The sequence below is a fragment of the Phascolarctos cinereus genome, unplaced genomic scaffold (assembly GCF_003287225.1).
Source record: "Phascolarctos cinereus isolate Bilbo 61053 unplaced genomic scaffold, phaCin_HiC Scaffold_726;HRSCAF=1367, whole genome shotgun sequence".
NCBI lineage: Eukaryota > Metazoa > Chordata > Mammalia > Diprotodontia > Phascolarctidae > Phascolarctos > Phascolarctos cinereus.
This window is the reverse complement of record NW_027556098.1, coordinates 299646653-299669759: the sequence shown is the minus strand read 5'-3', so window position 1 is coordinate 299669759 and position 23107 is coordinate 299646653. Positions and strand designations below refer to the sequence as shown.

At 38.6% G+C, this 23107-nt stretch overlaps 1 protein-coding gene across 1 annotated transcript; it reads right to left on the bottom strand.

Annotated features, from left to right (window-relative positions):
* Positions 1 to 611: 611 nt before the first annotated feature.
* On the bottom strand, positions 612 to 22517 carry RAB39A (RAB39A, member RAS oncogene family). The gene is made up of 2 exons (XM_020996132.2): positions 21897 to 22517; positions 612 to 5533 (listed from the first exon to the last, which is right to left on the bottom strand). Exons 1-2 carry the CDS (start codon positions 22121 to 22123, stop codon positions 5107 to 5109), a joined length of 654 nt encoding a protein of 217 aa, XP_020851791.1. The 5' UTR covers positions 22124 to 22517; the 3' UTR covers positions 612 to 5106.
* Between the last annotated feature and the right edge of the window lie 590 nt (positions 22518 to 23107).

Below are 23107 nucleotides of genomic sequence, written 5' to 3'. Positions count from 1 at the left end.
TGTCTTCCCTCAGAGATTATTTTCCACTTACCCAGCATATTTCTTGTAAGTACAAAGCTGTTTGCATGTTCTTTCTCCTGTTAGAATAGGGACTTCTCGAGAGCGGAGATAGTATTTTTGCCTTTCTTTTTATCCCCAGCACTTAGCACAGTGTTTGGCATGTAGTGTTTGTCGACTAACTGCCAGAAGCCTTTTCTGGTTCTGCCTCCCTCCCTCTACCCCTTCCCTCCCACCCCACCAGATGAACATGATCTCTCCCTTCTCAATTAAAAAAAAATTTATCTGGATCTTTCCTTTGTCTTTATTGTATTTTACCTTTTATCATACTTATGTTTTTATCTAACCTATTAGTTTGTAAGCTCCTGGAAGACAGTTAACTGTGATATTTTACATCTTTGTACTCCTAGTGCCTGGCACAGTAGTTTGCATGTGGATGGCATTTAATAAATATTTCCTGAATTAGATTATATTTTCAATCATTTTGAGAAATTTCTGTGAAAACTGTCAGAGCTGCAATTAACATGAATGTTAACATGAATGCTCCCACTAAAAAAAAAATCTGCTGTCTATAAATGCTATCGTAGATAACATAAAATAGTCCTCTGACAAGATTTCTTCACATTCTTTTTATTAACTTTTTTTTACAAATAACATTTACAACACATTTCAAAGAGGTTTAATACCATATGTTCTCTTAGCAATTTTCTTCAGTCAACTATCATCTTCCAAAAATGCTAAAATTTAGCTATAGCAAAACATCTTTTATTACAGGATATCTGCGATGAAAACTGAATCTGTGGAAACTGAATTTCATAGTGTTGGTTCAAAATCATTAAGATCAAACATTAACTCAGTGTCTATACGTGGAAGACACTATCCTAGGCACTATTCAAGAGAAGACATGAATTCTCCTTATAATCTAACAGAGATCAAACAAACAAGAAGGCTAATATTTTTAATTATTCTGTATTCTAGTTCTTTTCCTTTCATGTGGGTAATTTATTCTTTTCTGTCTGGTTCATTATCAGTATTGATTGTCATAGCTGAATCAGTCATGTTGTTCTGTAGCAATTAAGACTGTTGAAAAGAAAATATCAGTCATGATACAGTTTATTCTTCTGGCATTTTCTTTTGGGCTCAGAGGTGTGGTTTGCTAGTTATTTTAGGGTCCAATGGAGAGTTGCAGCTCACTTCCACTTAATAAGTGAAGGTTTCTGGAATGAACTTAATTTTGAGGAGGTTTTTGAAGAAGAGGAGACAGCTTATATATGTGAAGTTTCACGCCAATAGGTTTATAGTTGGTACCGCATTTCATTATTTTAAAATAGTAGGACCTAACTCTATAGTGGTTAAAGTAGCCTGCATACTGCATATGCCTCAAGCTTGCATATGCCCTCTGTATAACTAAACAACTGAAGGCACAGTTCTTTGTTAATAAAAAGCCAGGATATGTACTGGTGTATGACTGTTATAGGCTTGCAACATCTTACTTCATACACTCAGATATCAGCTCAATATAGTGCACAGTTTCAAGTAAATGGGGAGTCTGTAGTTGAATGTGTTCCAAAAGCACTATGAAAGCTGGAATAAAAAAAACAAAAAACAACAACAAACCTCTTGTCAAACTGCTAGTCTTGTGAATTCAAACCTTTGATATTATAATTACTCAAAGGTCTAGTAGATGAAGTCTTTGTTTTAGGAACGTGCTATTTTAACCCAAATAGAAAAGCATTCACTTCCCCTCCCAAAATGAAGTCCATTCAGGGCATGCTTGAAGTAAAAGGTTTTCTGAAACCATACAATATGTTTATAAGAAGTTTTGAATTGTTAAGTTTTTTTGAGAAGTTTAAGAAACATTTCTGGCTATTAAGTATGCATATAGATTTTTAAGGGCCATATTTACAAATCTTTACAGCAATGTATAATCATTTTGGCTCAAATATACCATTTAATAAATTGTTACATCATTAAATGCTACCACAGTGGTCTGAGTTAATGTATCACCATATAAGCAGTTATTTCTCAGGAAGTGTACCTATTACATAGGTAATACCAGAATATCTATCTTTCCCTTCCTTCCTTTCTTCTTTCCTTTCTTGTTGATCTATGACATTTAGTAATCAGATGTCATCATTTAAATTTTTTTTTAAATGAAATGGCTGACTTCCAAGAAACCACTAGGCAAAGTAATTTTTCTGAACCAGAAAGATTCTCTGGCATGACCCTACTGACCACATTCATACTAATGTTATTTAAGAAAACAGCATTTTCCACACAACTAAGTTTATTAGGCTTATCTCATGTAGAAGTGAATTAGAACTGGAATTCTCAGTTCTTTTCTTTAGATTATATTGTATATTACTGTTTGACTGTAAGTGTTCCCCTTTTATATCAACATATAATTTCACCCTATTCTAACCTGCTTGTCATTTGCACAGTTGCAGATATATCATGTGCCACATCCCATCCCACAAGAAACAGCATGGTAGAATCAAAGGGTACTTTCCACCACTGGATTTTATCCAGGCTTTGCTACTAACTAACAACCATGTGTGAGCCTGAACAAGGCACTTGAACTGTCAAGGCCTTGGTTCCGTTATCTGTTGGATTAGATGTTCTCAAAGATTAGAGCTTGTGTTTCTGTTCTAAATGTAATCCTACATCATAGCCATTAATCCAGTTCTAAGTCAGTATTATATATGTGTTCTACTATATATCAAAAGCACTTTGGTATTTTGGCTGCTTATCTAAGGAAACTTAGACCTCTGCAGTGTACACTGAGATGACATCATCAATTTCAAATGTGGATAGAGAGTCAATATATGAATTTGTCCCAAGTAAATTACTTGAATATACAATTAAAATCACATAATATTCAAAATAAATTGAACTATATTTACTTTCCATTTTTCTGGTCTTGTATTTTTCTTAAGTGTTCACTTTTGTAAGTGGTCAAAGCATATCTTCAACCATAATTAATTCATACATATCAATGGAATGTAGAGAGATTTTCAAAATATTTTGTTATATTTTAATTCATGTTCCTTTCTCTCTATAAGCCCTTAGAAAAAGAATACTTAACCAGGCCTAGAAAATGTACAAAGTATGTACAAATACATAAATACAGATCTTGAAGACAGGAAAAAAAAACCTCAACCTCTAAAGAAAAATGAATTAGTATCAATACATTTATATACTATATCTGTACTAGCAAAGAGGAATAGATAATTGAGACAATTATCTAGATAATTTGGCCTAGAAAAAAAGCTATCTTTTGCTTGATAATTCACCATAATAGAGTCTGTTAATGGGTGTCAGTCCCTCTTAATTGATACACTGACAAGATGGAAACTAGTTGGGAAGATCCCCAGTGGAATTGTTCAGAAAAAGTTATTGTCAGAAAAATCCCTGTTGTGGTCTTAAGAAAACTTTTAAAGATGAAGACATGCAATAATTTAGTCAAGTGGTTCAATGATTTAAATACCATGTTCCAGCCAGGGCTTCTAATTAACCTGAAGTTCTCTTGGCTTTTTCTGCCAATCACTTCTACTACTAAGAAGCAGTTTTTCAATACAGGAAGGCTGAGTCAGAGGGGCAGCTCAGTGCCAAGGAATTCTTTAATTATATGAAACTCAATAAGAGTTACCAATAAGGACTTTCTATAGGAAAGAGAAGGCAGAGGAAGAAGGGATTGGGGAAAAAAAAACGAGAAAACATGATTCTCAACTTTTTTGATGATATGCACAGAAGTACTTAATATACAAAATAACTTGTGATTTAACAATAATGCAATTAAGATTGCTAGAAGAAATAATATTTACTTGTCACTGCTTTCTAGTTAACTATATAAATGGTTGTAAAAATGCAGTAAAGTAAAAAATTTCTAATTCTGATTAAAATGCAATTATTGGAAATGAGCTACAAGAAGACAAGTAACTGTTTCGCATGTGTGTGTTTGTGTGTGTTTACACACATATACACATCAAAATTCCTGCAACTTTCACTAATGATATTGGAAGGTTTGAATGGCAAATGTTTTAAACAGTTTCCTTTTCTACAAATTACTCTGCAATATTGATACAGTATTTTATTAGAATACCCTTTCTACATCCTTGTTGAAGAAATGAAGTCTTCTTGGACCTAATAATAAATATTTTTTAAGCTTAAAAGTTCACTCAACTAGAACTTATGACCAAAATATTTTATATTTCATTTCTTTTTGTTTTAAATTGTACTTCACCAGTCTAGGTAGTTCCTAGTAAGAACTTCCTCTCTCAATGCAGATTGCTAGTTTCTCTGCAGTTTTTAGTTTTTAGAACAGTTACTGAGTACATTAAGAAATTAAATGACTTGCTCAGGATCACACAGCCAGTAGTATATATCAGAGGCAAGACTTGACTCTTAAGTTCTCCTGATTCCCAGGCTAGTTCTCGAGCCATTCCGCAATACTGCCTCTCAGATTTATTTGCACTGAAAAGTCAGAAAACAAACTGGATCTGGATCAATTGAATTTCCTCTCTTTGAAATTTCCAGGTAGATCTATGATTTCAAAAATGTGGGGAAGTTTAAAACATATTATTATCATTATTATATCAAAATGTTTGCTTATGAGTAATTCTTTAATTTCCTTTCTTTAAAGTTATTGGGAATATAATATACTGACTGTAATCTCAACTGTCTCTATAAAACATAAAAACTTTATTTCAGAAGCAGTGAACCAATAAAGGAAAATAATATTAATATAATATGTAATTTTTTCACATTCAATACTTGTTAAGACATAGGAATGCATGAAAAATCTGGTCCCTTGAAAATGGACTTTAGTCCTAGTCAAAATCTTTGATATGTTAACTTGCTAAGTAAATATTGCACTTTTGTTTACAAATATTAATGTCTTCAAAATAATATATTTTCTGCTTTAACTATATTACTGCTTTAGTATTTTAAATTAAATATCTTATAAAAGGATGCAAAAACAATGATTAGTGACCCAGACAAATCAATGATTTTTATGCTTCCATAACTATCACTTTGCTTTTAATGTTGGTATTTGTCTTAAAACAAATACCTGATCTACTCATACCCATTTTGGAGCTGCTTCTGAATTCAGCAAAGACATTGTTTCATAGGCTTTACTGCTTCTTCTGAAGAATGCACAATATTTGGAACAAAGCCACTTTTAACCCCTTCCCAACCATCTTGAATGCAAATTTCTCCTTTTTTAATAAGTTCATATATATCTCTTGTCAGGATTGTGAAAGATTCTTCAACATTTGTAGCATCTTTTGCTGAGGTTTCTATATACTTCATACCACAGGCTGCTGACATTTTTTCAGCTTCTTCCCTTGAAACTTGACGCTGTGACACAAGGTCACATTTATGTCCCACTAATAGAAATACAATCCGAAATGGCTGCACATACATTTTGGCTTCTTCTAACCAATCTCGCACATGTTCAAAAGATCTCCGGTTTGTGATGTCAAATACCAGAAATCCACCAACTGAGTTGCGGTAATAAGATCGAGTTATTGATCTGAAAAATGAATAGAAACTTGTAAGCAAAACATTTTTCTTTCTTTGCATTTCCAAACAGGGTAATGTGTTTGTGTGAAGAAATGCAGCACTGATGTCAAAGCTGGGAAATGGTACAAGCAGGGTGAGTGGGAATTTAGTCATCAAAGATGGGTCAGTTCAACTAAAGAAAAACATTCTATGAGGTAAAAAAGTAGGTGAGTTAGTTGTGAACTGACAGAATTTTGAAGTAGTAAGCAGCAAGACAGATTCTTAATAATAAGCACTTTCATAGTAATTTCACTTCAGATTGCCTGTTTTTCTTAACTTGAACTAGAAAGACCAAGATGAATAATCCAAATTCACTTCTCCTTTGACAGGGTGCCACCACTCTGGTGCAAGCCCTTATACCTCAACTGCTAGTCTCCTGTGAAAGCCTGCAAATGGGTCTCCCTGCCTCAACTTTCCTCATTTCAGTCTGTCCTTCATTCATCAAAGTGATCTTAAAACAGAGGTCTAATCATGTTTCCCTACTCTTAATAAACTCCAATGGCTCCCTATCACCTCCAGAATCAAAAATAAAATCCCCTGTTTGGCCTTCAAAGCTCTTCATATACTGCTCCCTCTTACCTTTCCAGTCTTCTTACACCTTACACCCTCCCACATACCCTACAATCTAGTGATGCTGGCCTCTTTGCTGTTCCTCAAACAAGACACTCCATCTCTAGGCTTTAGGCATTTTATTTTGCTGTCCCCCATGGCTGGAATGCTCTCTCTTTCAACACCATCTTTTGGCTTCCCTGGCTTCCTTCAAGTCCTAGGTAAAAATCCCACCTTCTAAAGGAAGCCTTCCCTGATTCCTCCTTGATTTTAGTGCCCTCTCTGTGTTATCTCCAACTTATCCTGTATATAAGTTGTTTGTTCATAGCTGTTTTCATGTCATCTCAGTAGACTGTGAGCTCCTCGAAAGCAGGGACTGTCTTTTACCTTTCTTTGCATCTACTGCACTTAGCACAGTGACTGGCACATAACAGGCATTTCATAAATATTAGCTAACTTCAAAACCACCAACTCTCTTTTTCTTTTTAACCCCATTAGTGTAAAATTAGACATAGGTAGGTATCAGAGGCTGACATACAGAGAAACTGGGGCATAAAAATTACCTTACTTATTCCTTAAGGCAGAACTTGTCCTAAGTAGTATGTCAAGATAACAGGAGTGACCAAGAAGGGTTCTATCTTCTTAAAAAGGGATGGTGCAAAATAAACAAAGGGACACAATGCTAGTGGCCTCAGTTTCTCATTTATAAAATAAAGATAAAATAAGATAAAAGTTTTAAAAAATTAATTTGTCACTATAAGGGTAGAAGTTAACTGCATACCCAAGCTGCCAAATTCTTGCTATAAGGCAGGTAGAACTCTTCAGAAACACCAAATTTTAATGTACTCCCTGCAATTTCTGTCAGAGCCCTTGGATCACAAACCCTTTGTTCTGCTATGTAGGGAAGAAAATCCTCTAGTTTCTCCCCATTACTCGTGCTTCTTTCTAATCCCCATTTGTATTTCAGAGTGTCTGTAGAAAGGCACAAACCAAAGTACGGGGTTAGGTTTTTTAGGGGGAGGGAGAGATCAAGAATTGCTAAATCATGGCACCCTTTTACAATCAAGAAAGATCTTTTCATCCTCTTCAGCAGACTGTGAATAAGACAGTGGTGTTTTAATTTTGTGTTAAAATGTAACTTGATATTTTGTATCATAATATCTCTATGTATATCTAGGCAGATCTATAGTTTTTTAGAAAAACTAGTTAAGACTTTTTTCATGAAACTGAAAGCTTTAAGTCTATTGACCACAGTCTGTAAAAAAAAAAAATAATAACCTTCCATCAGAGCAACTTTAAAAAGCATACTTTTTACAACTGAAAAACATCATTAGATATTTGCACCTTAGACACAGCTATAACTTACACAGCAGCCAGACCAATATTTTGTTAAGATTTTTAATTTTGGAAAGACATAGGGACTATATTAGGATAAAATCATAGCACAGTATAGATTGTATCTCTGTGTGTGTGTACAATAAACAGAAATCCATTACAGATACCTTATTACCAGAGCTGGGAACAAGACATGGCTGACCTACTTTCAGAAATTTTCCTACTCTAGATGCTGCCTCCACACATTGGGGCTGGGACGGGATACAGCCCTGTAAGTAACTGCTTCTAACCCTGTATCCAAAGGACATTTATGTGGTTTATTTGAGCAGAATGAAAACAAGGAAAGGGGAGGGACTGGCAATTACGGGAGAAGGAATTTGTGGAAAGAGAGGCAATAGCAGTGAAGTTGGAACAGGGTAAAAGGAAGCCCCCTGGGCCCCTAAGTAGTATGCCTTCACTTTGTTGGAAACTTCTGGAATGTGAGTTGAGTACTTCTGCATGTAGTGAAGTTGGAGGTAGGGGAAGTCATGTGGCTAATGCTCAGATGCCCTACTCAGGACACTGGGTTCTCCCCTTGGTTTCTATTTGTTAGGGCTGCTTCAGGAACAGAATGGAATGACATATCTTAGCATAACAAAGCAGGCAGTTTAGAAAAACTGTGGACACAGCACCCAGCCAAAGTGGAGCTGACATCTGCATAATATTCTGGTAGATTTGAGGAATATACACATTCAATCCATAGCACAGGCCACACATTTCACTTTCATCTGAATTACTTAACTAGCCCAAATTTACCAGACAATTAAGCAACTTCTGCTTTAACTTACTTACATGGAGATGTCATTTGCCAATCCTGTTTGAATAAAAAGCATAAACAGCATTATCACAGGGCCTATTGCAAACTTCTCAAGCTTCCTATATAACATTCTCTTTTTCTCTCAACAGATATCCTTAACTCCAACTTGGCTGAGAAAAGCAGGCTCTCTTGCTGCAAGCAACTGCTCTCCTATTTCATATGTGAAAACCTCTTTACCCATCTCTTTCTCTTTGTTAAAGCCCCTTTATTTGTTTCCTTTATCCCAAACCCTTCCCATCTTTTCCTGGAGTTTACCTCTCCAATATTCTCTCAACTTTAATCTCTCCTTATCTATAGGTAGGGTCCTTATTTGCTCCCTGCAAACATCCCCAGGTCTTAACCTGTTTTAAAAAAACAAAATCTCCACTGGACTCTGTCATCCTCTCCAGGCCTCATCTTAACATTTCTTTTCTTTTTCCCTGACAAACTGCTCATAAGAATAATCTGTATACTCTGCTACCTCTACTTCCTCACTTCCTGCTAGCTTCTTACAGTCTGACTTAGCAATTTTTGTGGTTCCCCTGCCACTCACTTTATGTAATCACAGAAAGTAAGGGGCAAAGGACAGAAACATGTTAACCTAAGGGAAAAGATCAGTCTATATGCCCTGTTATCCTTTGCAAAGTGAGCCTCAGATTTAGGAGGTGGGGAAAATACTCTAGCTACTTTTTTTATTCCATTTTAATAAATGCCTTTGTTTTGAGTTACTTGTACTCAATGGCTGTTTATTAATCGTAAGCTCATTGGTAGGAGCTCTTGAGCTGTAGTTTTAGGAGTGTGGACCCCCAGGCTATCTTTTGAACCCAAAAGAGCACTAGTTTTCCCTTGGGGAACCAATCTATAAATAACCGAGTGATAAGTTAGGGAAATGACCCAGAAAAGGTATTATAGCAATTGAATCTCCACCCCTATATTGTCTACCTTTGTAATGTCACCTACTACCTGACCAATCTTAGTGACCCCATTTGGGGTTTTCTTGGCAAAGAGACTACAGTGGTTTTCCAGTTCATTTTACACATGAGGAAACTGAGGCAAAGAAGGTTAAGTGACTTTCCCAGGATCACACAGCTAGTAAATGTGTGAGGCTGGATATGAACTCACATCTTCATTATTCTAGGCCTGGCACTCACTCTATCCACTGTGACACCTAACTGCTACTAGACATTATTCTAGGCCTGGCACTCACTCTATCCACTGTGACACCTAACTGCTACTAGACTACCTAATAAATTGATCATGCTTAGGCCACTGTCTCTCAGTTTACCTTAATTTTCAAAGGTAACACATTTCATTCTCTACAAAGCTGCCAAAATAACTTTCCCAAGGTCCAGGTCTGACCATATCACCCCACTACTCAAAAATCCTCAATGGCTCCCTCTTACCTCCAGGATAAAATATAAATGCCTCAGCTTGGCATTTAAAGCTTCCCACAACCTGGCTCCCATTTATCTTTCTAGACCTATTTCATATCAATCCCCTTCATGCACTTTACAATCCAACAATGTTGACCTACTTGCCATTCCCTGAACCTTGGCATTCCATCTCCTAACTCTGTATTTTTGTAGAAGCTGACCCCCATGGCAGGAATGCTCTCACTCCTCATCACTGCCATATATCTTCCTGCCAGGCTGAACTCAGGTACTATCTCCTATACTTATCTTCAGAGCCTAGCATAGAACTTTGCACGTGTTAGGGGCTTAATAAATTTGTTGAACTAAGCGGAATCCCTAATTCAAATTTGAATTGTGATTCAATGATTCACTGAATCTAGTAATGTCAGTTGTAGAATGAAGGAGATTATAAGGAAGAACAATTAGCTTATCCTTCTAGTCCTTAATGATTCTGATATAAAAAATAAAAGGCAACAAAATATTTAAACACTGAATAAACTAATCTGAAGGAATTAGTTGTTAAAGAAAATACTTAAAAATCTCCCAGATGAACTTGATAGGTAAAGACCAAAGAAGGTAAAAATGACTTAGCTGCCCTTAGTTGTTAACTAAGAAACAACCTTGTGATTGGTTAGTTGTCCTTTGTGTTCAAAGAGGACCAAAATGACATCACTATGTTGGGGTCAAGGTGCAATGTGTTTGACTGTGGCTGATCAGCAAATATGAGCTCCACCACAGGTCAGGCACATATGAACATTTGAAGTTGAGATGTCTCTAAAGTTGCACACTTCATGTTTCTTTTGAGCTACTGCATTTCTGCTTTATTCATAGAGCACAATGCCTTATTTGATGTGGGCACTCCATGCTGGGCAGTCCTGTGCCAGTGTCTCCCACGTCTCACAATTATCTCCAAACTTCTTCAGAGAGACCTTGAAAATGTCCTTGTATTGCTTCTTCTGACCTCCATGGGAGCATTTGCCTTGTGTGAGGTCTCCATAAAATAGTCTTTTGGGTAAACATACATTTGGCCTTCAAACATGCCAGCCCATCAGAGTTGCACTCTTTGAAGTAGAGTTTGAATGTTTGGCAGTTCAGTTTGAGAAAGAGCTCAGTGTCTGTTACCATATCTTGCCAGGTGATCTTCAGAATCTCCCTAAGACAATTCAAATGGAAGCAATTCAGTTTCCTGGCATGGTGCTAGCACACTGTCCAGATTTCACGGACATACAATAAGGAGGTCATCAAGACAACTTGTAGACCCTCAATTTGGTAGGCTGCCATTATAATACTTCCTCTCTCCCACACTTTCCTTCATGGCCTCCCAAACACTGAGTTAGCTCAAGCAATGTGTGCATCACCTCATCATTTATATGTACATCTCTGGAAAGTATACTGCCAAGGTAAGTGAACTTATCCAGAACATTCAAAATTTATCCATTTGCTGTAACTGATGGTTCCATGCATAGATGGTGTGGTGCTGGCTGGTAGAAAACCTCTTTTCTTGGTATTAATTGTCAGGCCAAAATTAGAACAGGCAGCAGAGAATCAATCTATTCTTTGTTATATCTCAGCCTCAGAGGTTGCATTGAGGGTACAATTATCTGTAAATAAAAAGTCATACACCAACTCTCCCCTCTACCTTAGTCTTGGCCTGTGTCCTTTTCAAGTTAAATAATTTACCATCAGTGCACTAGCTGACCTTGATGCCATTTTCATCCTTGTTGAAGATGTCCCACAACACCATTGAAAATGTCAAGCTAAAAAGCATGGGAGCAAGCACACAGCCCTGCTTCACTCCACTGGCGAGTGGGAAAGCACAAAAGCATTGTCCATTATCCAGAACTCATGCAAACATGCCATCATGAAAATGACCTACAATACTGATGAACTTCTCTGGGCAACCAAATTTTGCCATGATCTTTCAATACTGCCATGATCTTCCATGAATAAATATATATCAAGTTAATGATAAATAATTTCACAACTAGGTACAATTGAGCCCAAACAAAGACTATTAGGATACCTTACAAAATTTACTCTCTACCTGCTTCCCTCTTTGGCAAGAGATCCTGGTACTGTGAATTCTAGAGGCAGAACAACCCTTCAACTCCCTGAATCTTAAAGTCAGACATGTAGTTTAGCCTTATTTAAATAAATTGCCACGTTCCTAAGGAATCTTACCACCAGTAGATATTAGACCAACATCATAAGGACCATACTGGTATCAGTTCAGTTATTATTAACAGTCATTTCCATTATCAGAAAATCTTTGATCAAATTTGAAAAATTATTTTCATCTAGAAGGATGGTAAAAAAAAAATAGCTGTTGCCTTCTTTTCCAGTTAGTTTATGATTCATTATTGTACCTAAAAAAATTTGAATTAAGGCAAAGAATCTTACACTATGCTAAGGGAACAAAACTATGCAATTTAATATGTTTAAATATATCTTTCCCCAAACAGTTTTGTCTGTGTGGCTTATAATGAAATGGAGTGAGAGAGCAAACACATGGTTTGCGTGGGCTTGTCTTACTTCTCAAAGGAATCACTAAGTAGGAGGGAAGGTTTTAGTCAGAAGCTTTAAAGATCTGAGTTGTAAATAGGTAGGAAAAACCTTTGGGATGGAAGAGGAAGTAGAATAATTACAGAATAGGTAGGTCTCAAGTTCAGAGACATGGTTCAGCAAAGTAAACCATGGCAAATCTGATGTCTCTGATGGTTTAGGGTCCACTATACTCTTCCTCCTCTGACTGAATGGTCATTCTATTGGCTTGTCTGTCCTGATATTCCTTCCTTTGGACTGTTTTTGGGAGAGGGCTCAAACTGGTTATAAAAAGAGAAGTTCTCCTCTATCCCATCTTCATTTCCCCCATTAATTTGTACTGAATAGGCAGGAGACATCTTGGTTCAGGGTTCACTTAACTATCTCTCTCCTTTCCACAAACAAATTACACTCTTTCTCTGGTCAAGCATCAGGAGCTAATATTTTTTTGGTGGAGGAAGGGAGCTGGGGAGGAGGATATAGATGGGGATTCTTTCTATATAAAATCATATGACTTGGAGTCAGGAGGACCTGAGTTCAAATCCTGATTCAAACATTATCAGATGTGTGACCCTTGACAAGTCACTTGACCTCTCTGTGCCTCAACTTCCTCATCTGTAAAGTATGAAGATTAGAGTCAGCCTGTAAGGTTCCTTCCATCTTTTAATGCATGATCCTATGATCCTTTGTGTGGAGCAACAGAGGATATACAAAACTAAAGATGGCACCCAGTGGGCTCTATTCTCCCTCTTGAGCCTAGGAGAAAACTATAGAAATGAAGAGGGGAAATGACATTTCCACTGTGGCCCCTTTATATTTTCTTCTCAGAAGAGGTTGCTATATCACTGGTGGATGTGACTGGAATCCAACTCTAGACTTTGTTCAAATTGCCCAGCTAAAAGAGTTGACCAAAAGGAAGAATTCCAAGGGAGAATGTCTGTCACCTTTCAGGACATATGGTAGAGTTCCCTCCTAAGCTAAAATTGTTACTAGACTAGGTAAACTGGGAGATGCTGTATTCCTAGTATGCCTAGATTTCAAAATGACATTTGAACATGGCATTCGTGTTGTTATTCTTATGGATAAGATGGAAAGATATAGATTAGATAATAGTGTAGATAGGTAAATTTAGAACTGGTCGAGTGGCTGGAGCCAAATAGTAATCATTTAATGGTTTGATGTCAGTTTTTAAGGTCTCTAGTGGAGTGGCCCAGGTATTTGCACTCTGCATTGAACTTTAACAGATTTAGAGAAAGGCATACATGACAAGCTTCTCAAATTTGCAGATGACACAATGCCAGAAAGGATAATTAACACAGTAGATGAGATTCAGGATCCAAAAGGAACTTGATAGGTTAGAACACTGGCCTGAATTGAGTAAGAGGACATTTAATAGGGATAACTATAGAATCTTCCATTTGGGTTAAAAAAAAGTCCAGAAGCCAACAGCTGGAACTCATAGATCTTCTGAGGTTAAAATTATAATAGTGGGTTGCACATACCAGGTACTTAATGTTTATTAGATTGAGTTACTATTACTAGTAGTAATCATAATAAAATCAATGAGATCAAGGGAGAAAGAAAAGAGGAGAAAGTATATCCTTAAAGATATAACATTGCTTCCTATTACATTGGCCTTAAGACAGACCCAAATCCAAACCATATTTTCATACTTAATCTGGCACTTAGAAAACTTGACTGTAGCTTATAATCGAGCTTTTAGTGGTGAAGATACAGCTTAATCCTTCTTGGTTTCCCAGCAGCAGTGGAAACCATAGCAACTACTTCCTCAGCAGCATACATTAGCTAGGGAAGCCTGTGTCAGATGCTCTGGTTGTTCATGCTAAAAGGTAAGGGAGACCTATCTCTTCTGTCTTTGCATGCTTTTGGGGACTGCTAGAATCTCTGCCCTTCGTACCTCAAAATCAAGGATCTTGTGAACTCTCCTCTAGGCTGAAATGGATGAAGGGAGGAGATCTCCCAAGAGCTTGCAATTTTAATGGGATCTTCTTGTAGCTGCAGATGTGGTGGTCAAATAGGCAGGGGTAGGAAGAAGAACAGATAGATACACAGAAGAGTGGGGTTTACAAGCTTTGCAAATGAGTAAGGGGCTATCTAAAAGAGCAGAGGAAGAGGGGAAGCTGTAAGAGAAAATGAGCATAACTTAATGGTATTAGCTTTCTCCTGAGTGACAAAAGTCTACTGAATTTCTAAGTACCATGTATCTAAACTAGAATACTGTAGCAAAAATTTTTCAATATATATCTGCCTCTGTGTTCTACTAAAATCTTACACCAATGCCTCATCAAGAGTTCTCAAACGCTGTACAAGCAGTGCAAGTTCTAGAAGGTCCTATTTAGCTAGAAGGGCTTTGACTATAACAGACTGAGTCTTTAATTGGAGGATTAGCCTAAATTTGGAGGCTCTTCATCAAAGAGTTGGGGGTAAGGTGATAACTTTTATAGGCACAGCAACTCAAGAAGACAATTTACTAAATAAAGAGCAGAGAGGGTTGTAATCTCTATTGGCTAATCTACACCAATAAAATCACATTCATAGATTTAGACCTGGAAGAGCCCTTAGAGGCCATCTAGTTCAACCTCTCATTTCATAGATGAAGAATTAGGGCCCTACAAAGCTAAGTAACTTGCCCGAGATCACTAAGATGGAAAATAGCAGATCGTTGAAGTACTGAAATAAGTACACTTATTTTTTTCTTTTAAAGAGAATTCACTTCATTTTTTAAAAAAGATTCATTTTAGTGATATGGCCTACATTCTAAAAAACCTTATATTTGAACCATACTTGAATATCTGTATCTCTCCCAACCTACAATGCACAAAATTGACACTTAATAATTATCAGTAGAGATGAATGAATATCTTAACAAGCATTTATTAAGTATCTACTATGGGCCAGGCAATGTGGTAATCAATGGGAGTATAAATACAAAAGTTTGACAATGCCTGTCTTTAAGAAGCTTACATTCCATCCTTGTGGGGATACAAAATAAATGAGGCAGATAGAGAGGTTATACAGTATAGGAAAAAACCAAAGAAACAGGTAGAGGAAGAGATAGAAAGTAAGAATAATGGGAAGAAAAAGTGAAGGATGGAAAGTGACAGAGAGGGCATATGGGACACAATAAGAAAAACAGAGTGTTAGTGGCAAAGACGTAGAAGGAGAAATATACACAAAGAAACAGAGGGAAAGAAAAAGGCTGGAGAAACGTGTGTAGACAGCAGAGAAGAAAAAATCAGGTTTCAGGATGAGTGTTATTTGGAGGTCATACCCTGTTCAATTAGGCTAAGACTTCAGATTGCTATCGTTTATTATTTATTACTCTTTGGAAAGCTGATTAACCAGAATTCATACATTTTTAACTGCTCTAATGTTCAGTAGTTTGGACACTATACTCAGAAGGGGTTAACTGGAGTAGATTATTAAAATGAACTTATCCTTTGTGGCACTTTTCCGTTATAGTGCTGTGCAAATTCTTCCATTGACACTGTATGACTGTAATCAAGCCACTTAATTTAAGTCTCAAACAACTTTCTAATACGTGCTAAGACCAATGAAATCCCCAATCCTCCAGGCATTGGTGCTCTTCCCTGGGCAACAGCAGGAGCCAGGAGACTAGAGCATTATCATCCCAGGGCTCCACAAGGCTCCCTGAGGACAAATTCTTCATCCTAGCTCTAGAACCTGATAACAATTTCTTGTCTCACTTTATCTTTAGTACTTCCTTAATATCTACATTTCTTCTAGCTTTCTATATGAAAAATTCAAGTACAGTACTTGACAATTTTCATACTTTTGGGCCTTTCTACATGACTACTTGTACTAGACTAAACAATCTGCTTGTCTCTTTCCTAAGTTTTCTTTAGGAGCTTTTCTCACATTTGATTTTTTTTTATGAAAGCTATTGTTTGCAATAATGTTAATTTAAACTTAAATTGGGAAACCATGGGATTTCTATTTAATTTTTTAAAAAATCATTATACTGTTACCTTACAGTATATTTCTGTTTTCAAATGTTAAGGATGTAATAAAGTATAGTGGAAAGAGAGGCAAGTCTGAAGTCTAGTCAACCTGGGGTTGAATCCTAGCTCTGACCCTTCTTAGCTGTGACAATGAGCATGTCACAATTTCTTGTACTGGAGGCAAGACTGTATGTGGCCTAGAGTACTGTACTGTAGTGGACAGAGCGCTGTGCCTGGAGTCAGGAAGACTTGAGTTCAAATTTGACTTCAGACGCTCACTTGCTATGAGGGGAAGTCCCTTAACCTTTGCTACCTCAGTTTCCTCATCTGTAAAATGGAGATAATAAGTGTACCTCCAGGGTCATGAGGATTGAATGAGATGATATTTGTAAAGTATGCAGCATAGTGCCTGGCAAAGAGTGGGCACTTAATAAATGTTCCCCAACTCCTATACTCCAGGTGACTGACTGTTGTCAACCTCAGGTTCTGATTATGTATGTATGATATAACTGTAAGATGTAAACCTATATAAGAGGTTTCAACTAAAGACAGAAATGTTTTCAATAAAGAATAAATAGATATCCATAAATACATACATGTATAGTGACAGTTTTGCTAAATTCTTTTATTACTGAATTTTGAGTATAGTGAATTTTGAGTGGCCTCACTATACAACCATCTCTTCCTTTCCCCCATTTCAAGGCTATATGTATGTATATAATGTCATCTGCAAGGTCATGCAAGTGGTTCCTCAACATATGCACTGATCACATGCTCCATCACCTCTCATCAATAAAGATATTTAAGACTTTCAATTAAAAAGTCTAGAAGTGACATAGTGGCAAAAGAGGATGCTTTGTCTCATTAGTTAAAATGTTGGAAAGTTCGAAGTAGAGATTAAGAAGCAGGAAACCAGAGACAGTACCCTTGAAACAGGATCCCTGAAGTATAAAGGCACAAAGATTGAGCCACTGTGTACAGCCTTTCCCCATGGAAGACTCACACTTTATGTTGGCACAGGACTACAGAGGACCTGAAAACATGTGCTTGCAGGAAGAATTGGAAAATCATGTATGAGGAGCCAAAGACAGCAATAACTTGTTCTAATTAAGGATCAACCGGCTGTGGAGCATCATGTGTTATTTAATTAGAATAAACCAAGGCTACATAAGTGAGTTCATTGTTTTATTTCTCCAATGAAAGGTGTACAGCATTTTTCACTGCATCCAAACTCTGGAAATGGGAGGGCCTGATGACCCTGCTTCCTAGGGTGAATATTAAGCTTAGTGTCTCCTTCGTCCAGTAAAATTAAATAGTCTCTTGCCACCCCAAAACTCTTTTTTGAGCTTTAGGCAAAATGTGAATAACAAAATATTTCTATCATCCACCTTATAGGGTTGTTTTTAAGTGCTTTTAAGTACTATATAAAAGTGAGTTATTTTTACATCATGAACTTTCCCCTGTAAGTTTTCTTTCTTTTTTTTTTTTAAGGTCCTTCATGTTAAGCTGACTTTAAAATTGATTACAACTGCTAATAAACTTCAAACACGATAGTTGGCAGGAATCTATTTTTCATCAACTTAATACCTTCCCTTGGAATAAAATTCACTCTCCTATCTATAATTTAAGAACAAATACCTCTCATTTCTTTGATAAAATAGAAAATGCTTTATAGTAATTGTTTCATTTTGATTTTATTGCTTCTTAGTATGAAAACAGCCAAAGCATTCTTATGAATGAAATATGTGAAACTAGTTCTTCAAATATGTATGCATTACATTTTAAAGACAAAATATCTATAATACATATCGAATTAATAAAATGTTAAAAAAATAGTCTCAACCAAGTATCTACTTGTGAAAAGTTACTGAAACATCTAAGAAATCAAATCAAAGCATTTAACAACTCTTTTGTCTTCATGTCAAAAAGTTGACTGGGGCTTTTAAAGTGGCCACTTTTGAAGTGGGCTTTTAAAAATTTTTTTCTGCTTTGTGTAGCTGCAATTTAGCCCATAATGCTAAAAGTTTAGGAGAAAGTTTTTTTTAAATTATTACCATATCAACTACTGAGAAATTGGTTCAAGAACAGCTAAATAAACATACTGTCATCATCCAATATCTTGATTCACACCTGGTTTATATAACAAATAAGTCTAGTAAACAAGATCAGAATCATAGAATTTTAGAGCCAAACCACCTAAACTAATTCTAAAATGAGGAAACTAAGGCCCAGAGAAGTTAGTTTAATCAAGCTTGACCTCCCGAGAAGGCTGAAACACTTCTTGCAATGAGTTATTAGTACTGCATAAATAACCCCTAGTAATTCATAGCATGTTAGAAGTGGAAGCAACATTAAAGATCCAATACTGAGGCTCAGAGTGGTAAAGCCACTTGCTTCAGAGCTAGAACTAGATTGTAATCTTCCTGAGTTCAAATCCAGCCTCAGGCACTTACTAGTTCTGTGACCCTAGGCAAGTCACTTAACCCAGTTCACCTCAGTTCCTCTACTGTAAAATGAGTTGGAGAAGGAAATGGCAAACCACTCCAGTATCTTTGCCAAGAAAACCCTAAATGGAGTCACAAAGAGTCAGACAGGACTGAAACTACTGAACAACAAACAACATACATTCATATATAGATATATGAGTGTGTGTGTGTGTGTGTGTGTGTGTTCCTATATAAATACCTAAAATGCACATGTATTCATTTCAGTTCAATACCACCTCCCAAGTGCAAGGCACTGTGGATACAAAAGCAGTCTCTACCTTTAAGGAGTGTGCATTGTTCTGGGGGATACAACATGTAAATACAAAATATGAGGAGTGTGAAGAGGGAGAGAGCATGAGGGTGGTGGTGAGGTTGGGAGGCAGAGAATCAAGAAAGGAATCCCATAGGTTGGAGTACCTGAGCTAACCGCTATTAGAAACTAAGGATTCTAAGAGGCTGAAATGAGGAGAGAGCGCACTCTAGGGATGGGACAGTCTATGCAAAGGCATGGAAGGGAGAGATGAAATCCAAACTTTGGGAAGCAGCAAGTAGGCCAATTTGGCTACTGTGCAGAGTGTATGAACAGAGAGTAATGTATATATTCTACATTTCAGCCTCAGAACTGAGAATATACAGCAAGACCTTGAATCATTACCTAGTGTGCTCATATGGAAGCTGATGTCATCCACAGAGGATGACAGTGTAGGGAGAGGTTAAAAAAATAAAAGACATCATTTAAAACTCCATAGAGGATGACAGTCTGCTGAGAGGGAGGTTAAAAAAAAAAGACATCACTGGAAAATTCCACTCCTACGACTCTGTCGTGTTGTTGAATATATGGTACACATAACAAAGTACCTGTTTGTATGAACTCAATCAGTGAAGCTTATCTTTCCTTTTTCCAAACTTTCCAGTCATTTCTCCTCCTCATTTCCTTCTCCCCAAAAATAGCCCTTACCCTAATAATGTTAAAAATGTTGGTCCATTTGTTTAAAGTGGTAGAATAGTATAATGCAAAGAACAATGGATTTGGAGAAAGCCCTAAGCAGGCTTAGAAAATGGCACTTTTTAGTTTGTTGCTCTCTACCAGAGGTTTTGAACCTTCAATGTAATAAAGAATATTCAAGATGCAAGCAATTTTATAAATTGTTTAGTCCAACCCACTCATTACATAGATGAGGAAACTAAGACCCACATAGGCTAAAATAACTTCCCTAGGTCATACAAGCATTAAGTAGCAGAACTAGGATTCAAAGCCAAGATGTCATACTGCACATATACCACCCTTTCCACCATACTGTGCTGCACTTCTGCCACAATGAATGGAATTTCTGGCATTAAAGAAGTAAATTTATGAAAAGCAACATTAAGGTATCTCTCCCTTATAAGCATCCCCCTACCCATTATGGACTTTTAGTGAATCCTAGAACTAGTGGCTTGTTTTAGGCATATGAAAAATGTTTGGTGATGCGCTGCTTCATTGGTTTGGAGACTTGGTTTATAATTCTGCCTAAGTAGCTGTTGTTCAGTAATGTAGTGTCTAACTCTTCTGGACTTGGCAAAGACTCTCGGAGTGGTTTGCCATTTCTTTTCCCAGCTCATTTTACAGATGAGGCAACTGAGGTAAACAGGGTTAAGTAACTTGCTGGGTCACTCACATGGTTAGTAAGCGACTGAGGGCAGATTTCAACTCGGGTTTTCCTGAGTTCTGACTTCTTTGCTCTACCTACCTGCCCTAACTAGCTGTAACCCTCACCAACACACTTAACCTTTCTAAACCATGTGCATAAAGCAAGAAGTTAGATTGGACCAACTCTAAAGTCTCTTCTGGTTCTAAAATCTTATTATTTTGTAATATTTAGATAAGAAATAAAATGTTGCTTATTCCTGAGAATTTTAGCTGTGTGACCCTGGGCAAATCACTCAACCCTTGTTTGCCTCAGTTTTATGATATGTAAATATCTGTAAAATGAGAATAATAGTACCTACCTGAGGATCAAATGAGATAATAATTGTAAAGTGTTTAGCACAGTGCCTAGCACATAGTAAGTGCTATATTAATGTTGGCTATTATTTTTTAAATCTTTCATTCTAAGTATGAAAAATCAGGTTTTTTTGTCATCCTTCCTTTTACATAATATTAAGTGAGGATGCAGTTTTAACACGCTGCCATTTACCCAAGAAAATTAAATACGAAACATGCAATACAGGTAAAACAAAACAACTCCTGAGATTTCTGGATGGCACCCTTCCCTAAACAGAACCTCACCTCAGTGCTTGAAAACTTGTGAAGGGAATTTACCCCTTTAAAAAACCCTTGGCTATGCTGTTCTGCCCCTCATGTTTTGTCCAATTTTGAGGAAGAGGCACTCAAATCTCTACCCGTAGCCACAACAGGATTACAGATCTAGAGCTGGTAGGGACCTCAAGAAGCCATCTGGTCCCAAACCCCTCATCTCACAGATGACAAAACTAAGACCCAGGGAAATTAAGCGAATTACCCAAGGTTACAAATGTGACACGTATGTGACACATATCCTGAGGAAGGATTTGAACCCACTTTTGTCCTCTGACACCACAGCACACCACCTTCTGAAGTACTGCGTGGCTCCAGTAATCATCATCCCATTCATCTCCCTCCTGACGGTGCTCAATGATCTCATACAACCAAACTGGGTTGGAACAGCTTTTGCTGTAAATCTGACAAATGATTATTAAAAGCCTACTATACTCAAGGGACTGGGCTCCACAAAACCTAACTATGATGTCTATGAAGGAGAAGGACAGATGAGTCATGGGGTATGGCAATATGGGAGAAAGAAAAGGGGGACAGGGGATGAAGGGTCACAAAGGGCAAGTGGGAGCCGGGGCTCGTGGACAACAGTGCTGGCGTTGGGGTGGGGAGGTGGGAGAGCAAAGTGAGAGACGGGAAGAAGTGCGTCTGGGGGTGGGAGGTGCGTGGTGGGGAGTGGAGGAGGGTGTATCTGGAAAAAAGTGAACCTGGGGGCGGGTCGCATTTGCAAAGGCAAGGACACAGGAGAGGGAAGTGAGAACCGGGAAAAGAGGAAGAAGCCTTTGGATGGCCGGAGCATGGGCAGGGCCGGGCCGGGCAGGTTGGCAGGGGCAGACTGGGAAAGCGGAAGAGGGGCGGCCGGGGGCCGGGTCAGCCCGGGAGGTTGTCACGGGCGGGTACCTGAACCTCTCCTGCCCGGCCGTGTCCCATAGCTGCAGTTTGATCCTCTTGCCGGGCTCGATCTCCAGCAGGCGGGAGAAGAAGTCCACTCCAACTGTGGGGTCGCAGGCTGGGGACAGCATCCCCGGGAAGCGGCCCTGCGTGAAGCGGTGCAGGAGGCAGGACTTGCCCACCGTGGAGTCGCCGATCACGATCAGCCGGAACTGGTAGATCCAGATGGCCTCCATGGCTCACATCCCGCTCGCGCCCGCCCGGCTCCCGAGCTCCGGGGCTGGAGTTCGTGGCCTCGTGGCCGGGCTACCTGGGTCAGGGGCGGAAGGTTCTGGGCGGGAACTGTCCCTTCAGCACCGCCTCACTGCTTCGCGGTCGCCTCCTTCCAGCACATTCCTCCCACTTCGGCCGCCTGGGTCTCCACCCTGGAGACACGGGGTGCGGGCCCAGGGAGAGGCGAAGGCGAAGGCGGGGCGGGGCGGGGCGGGGCGGGCGGCTGGGGCGCGGCTAGGACACCCTCACGGGGCGGGGCGCGACGCCGGAGCCGGAGCCGGGGCTGGAACGGGAGACGCCCCGGGCGATGGACCGCTCACCTCGCGCCATCCGAGAGACTGAGCATTCCTTTTCGGGGGCGGGCCGGGGGGAAGTGGGGGAAGAGAAGGGGTCGAGGCGGGGACTTGGACATCGGGAGGAGATTGACAGCAGAGGTAACCAATCAGGACTAGGCAACGGCGGCCGCTCCAGGCAGATCCGAGCCAATGAAAAGTAAGGCTTCTGAGTAGCCGCCCAACCCAGAGCGCTTTGACAAAGGTTTGTTCCGAGCTGTGGTTTGCTAAGCCTAGTGCTGAGAAGGGGAGGATTACAAAGTTCTGTACCCACGAAACACGGTAGTTAGAACCCCTGTCCAGAAGACCTGAGTTCAAAGCCTGCCACAGACACTAGCTGGGCACTAGATTCCTGCTGTGCCAGTCATTTGTCCTCTCAGCCTCAGTTTCCTCAGGGCGCTCTCTGCCTTTATGAACTTACAGTCATCGGGAATTTAGCCAAGATACATCAACAAAACAAGGAAGAAAAATGATGCACAAATCACTGAGCGAGCATACTCAACAAATTTCTCCAACTCTGGTTTTATTTCCTTCCCCTTTTTCATATCTTCGTGTCCCAATTTCCTTCCTTCTTTCTTATGTAAGGTCTTTCCCACCAGAAATTTACTGAGGTTT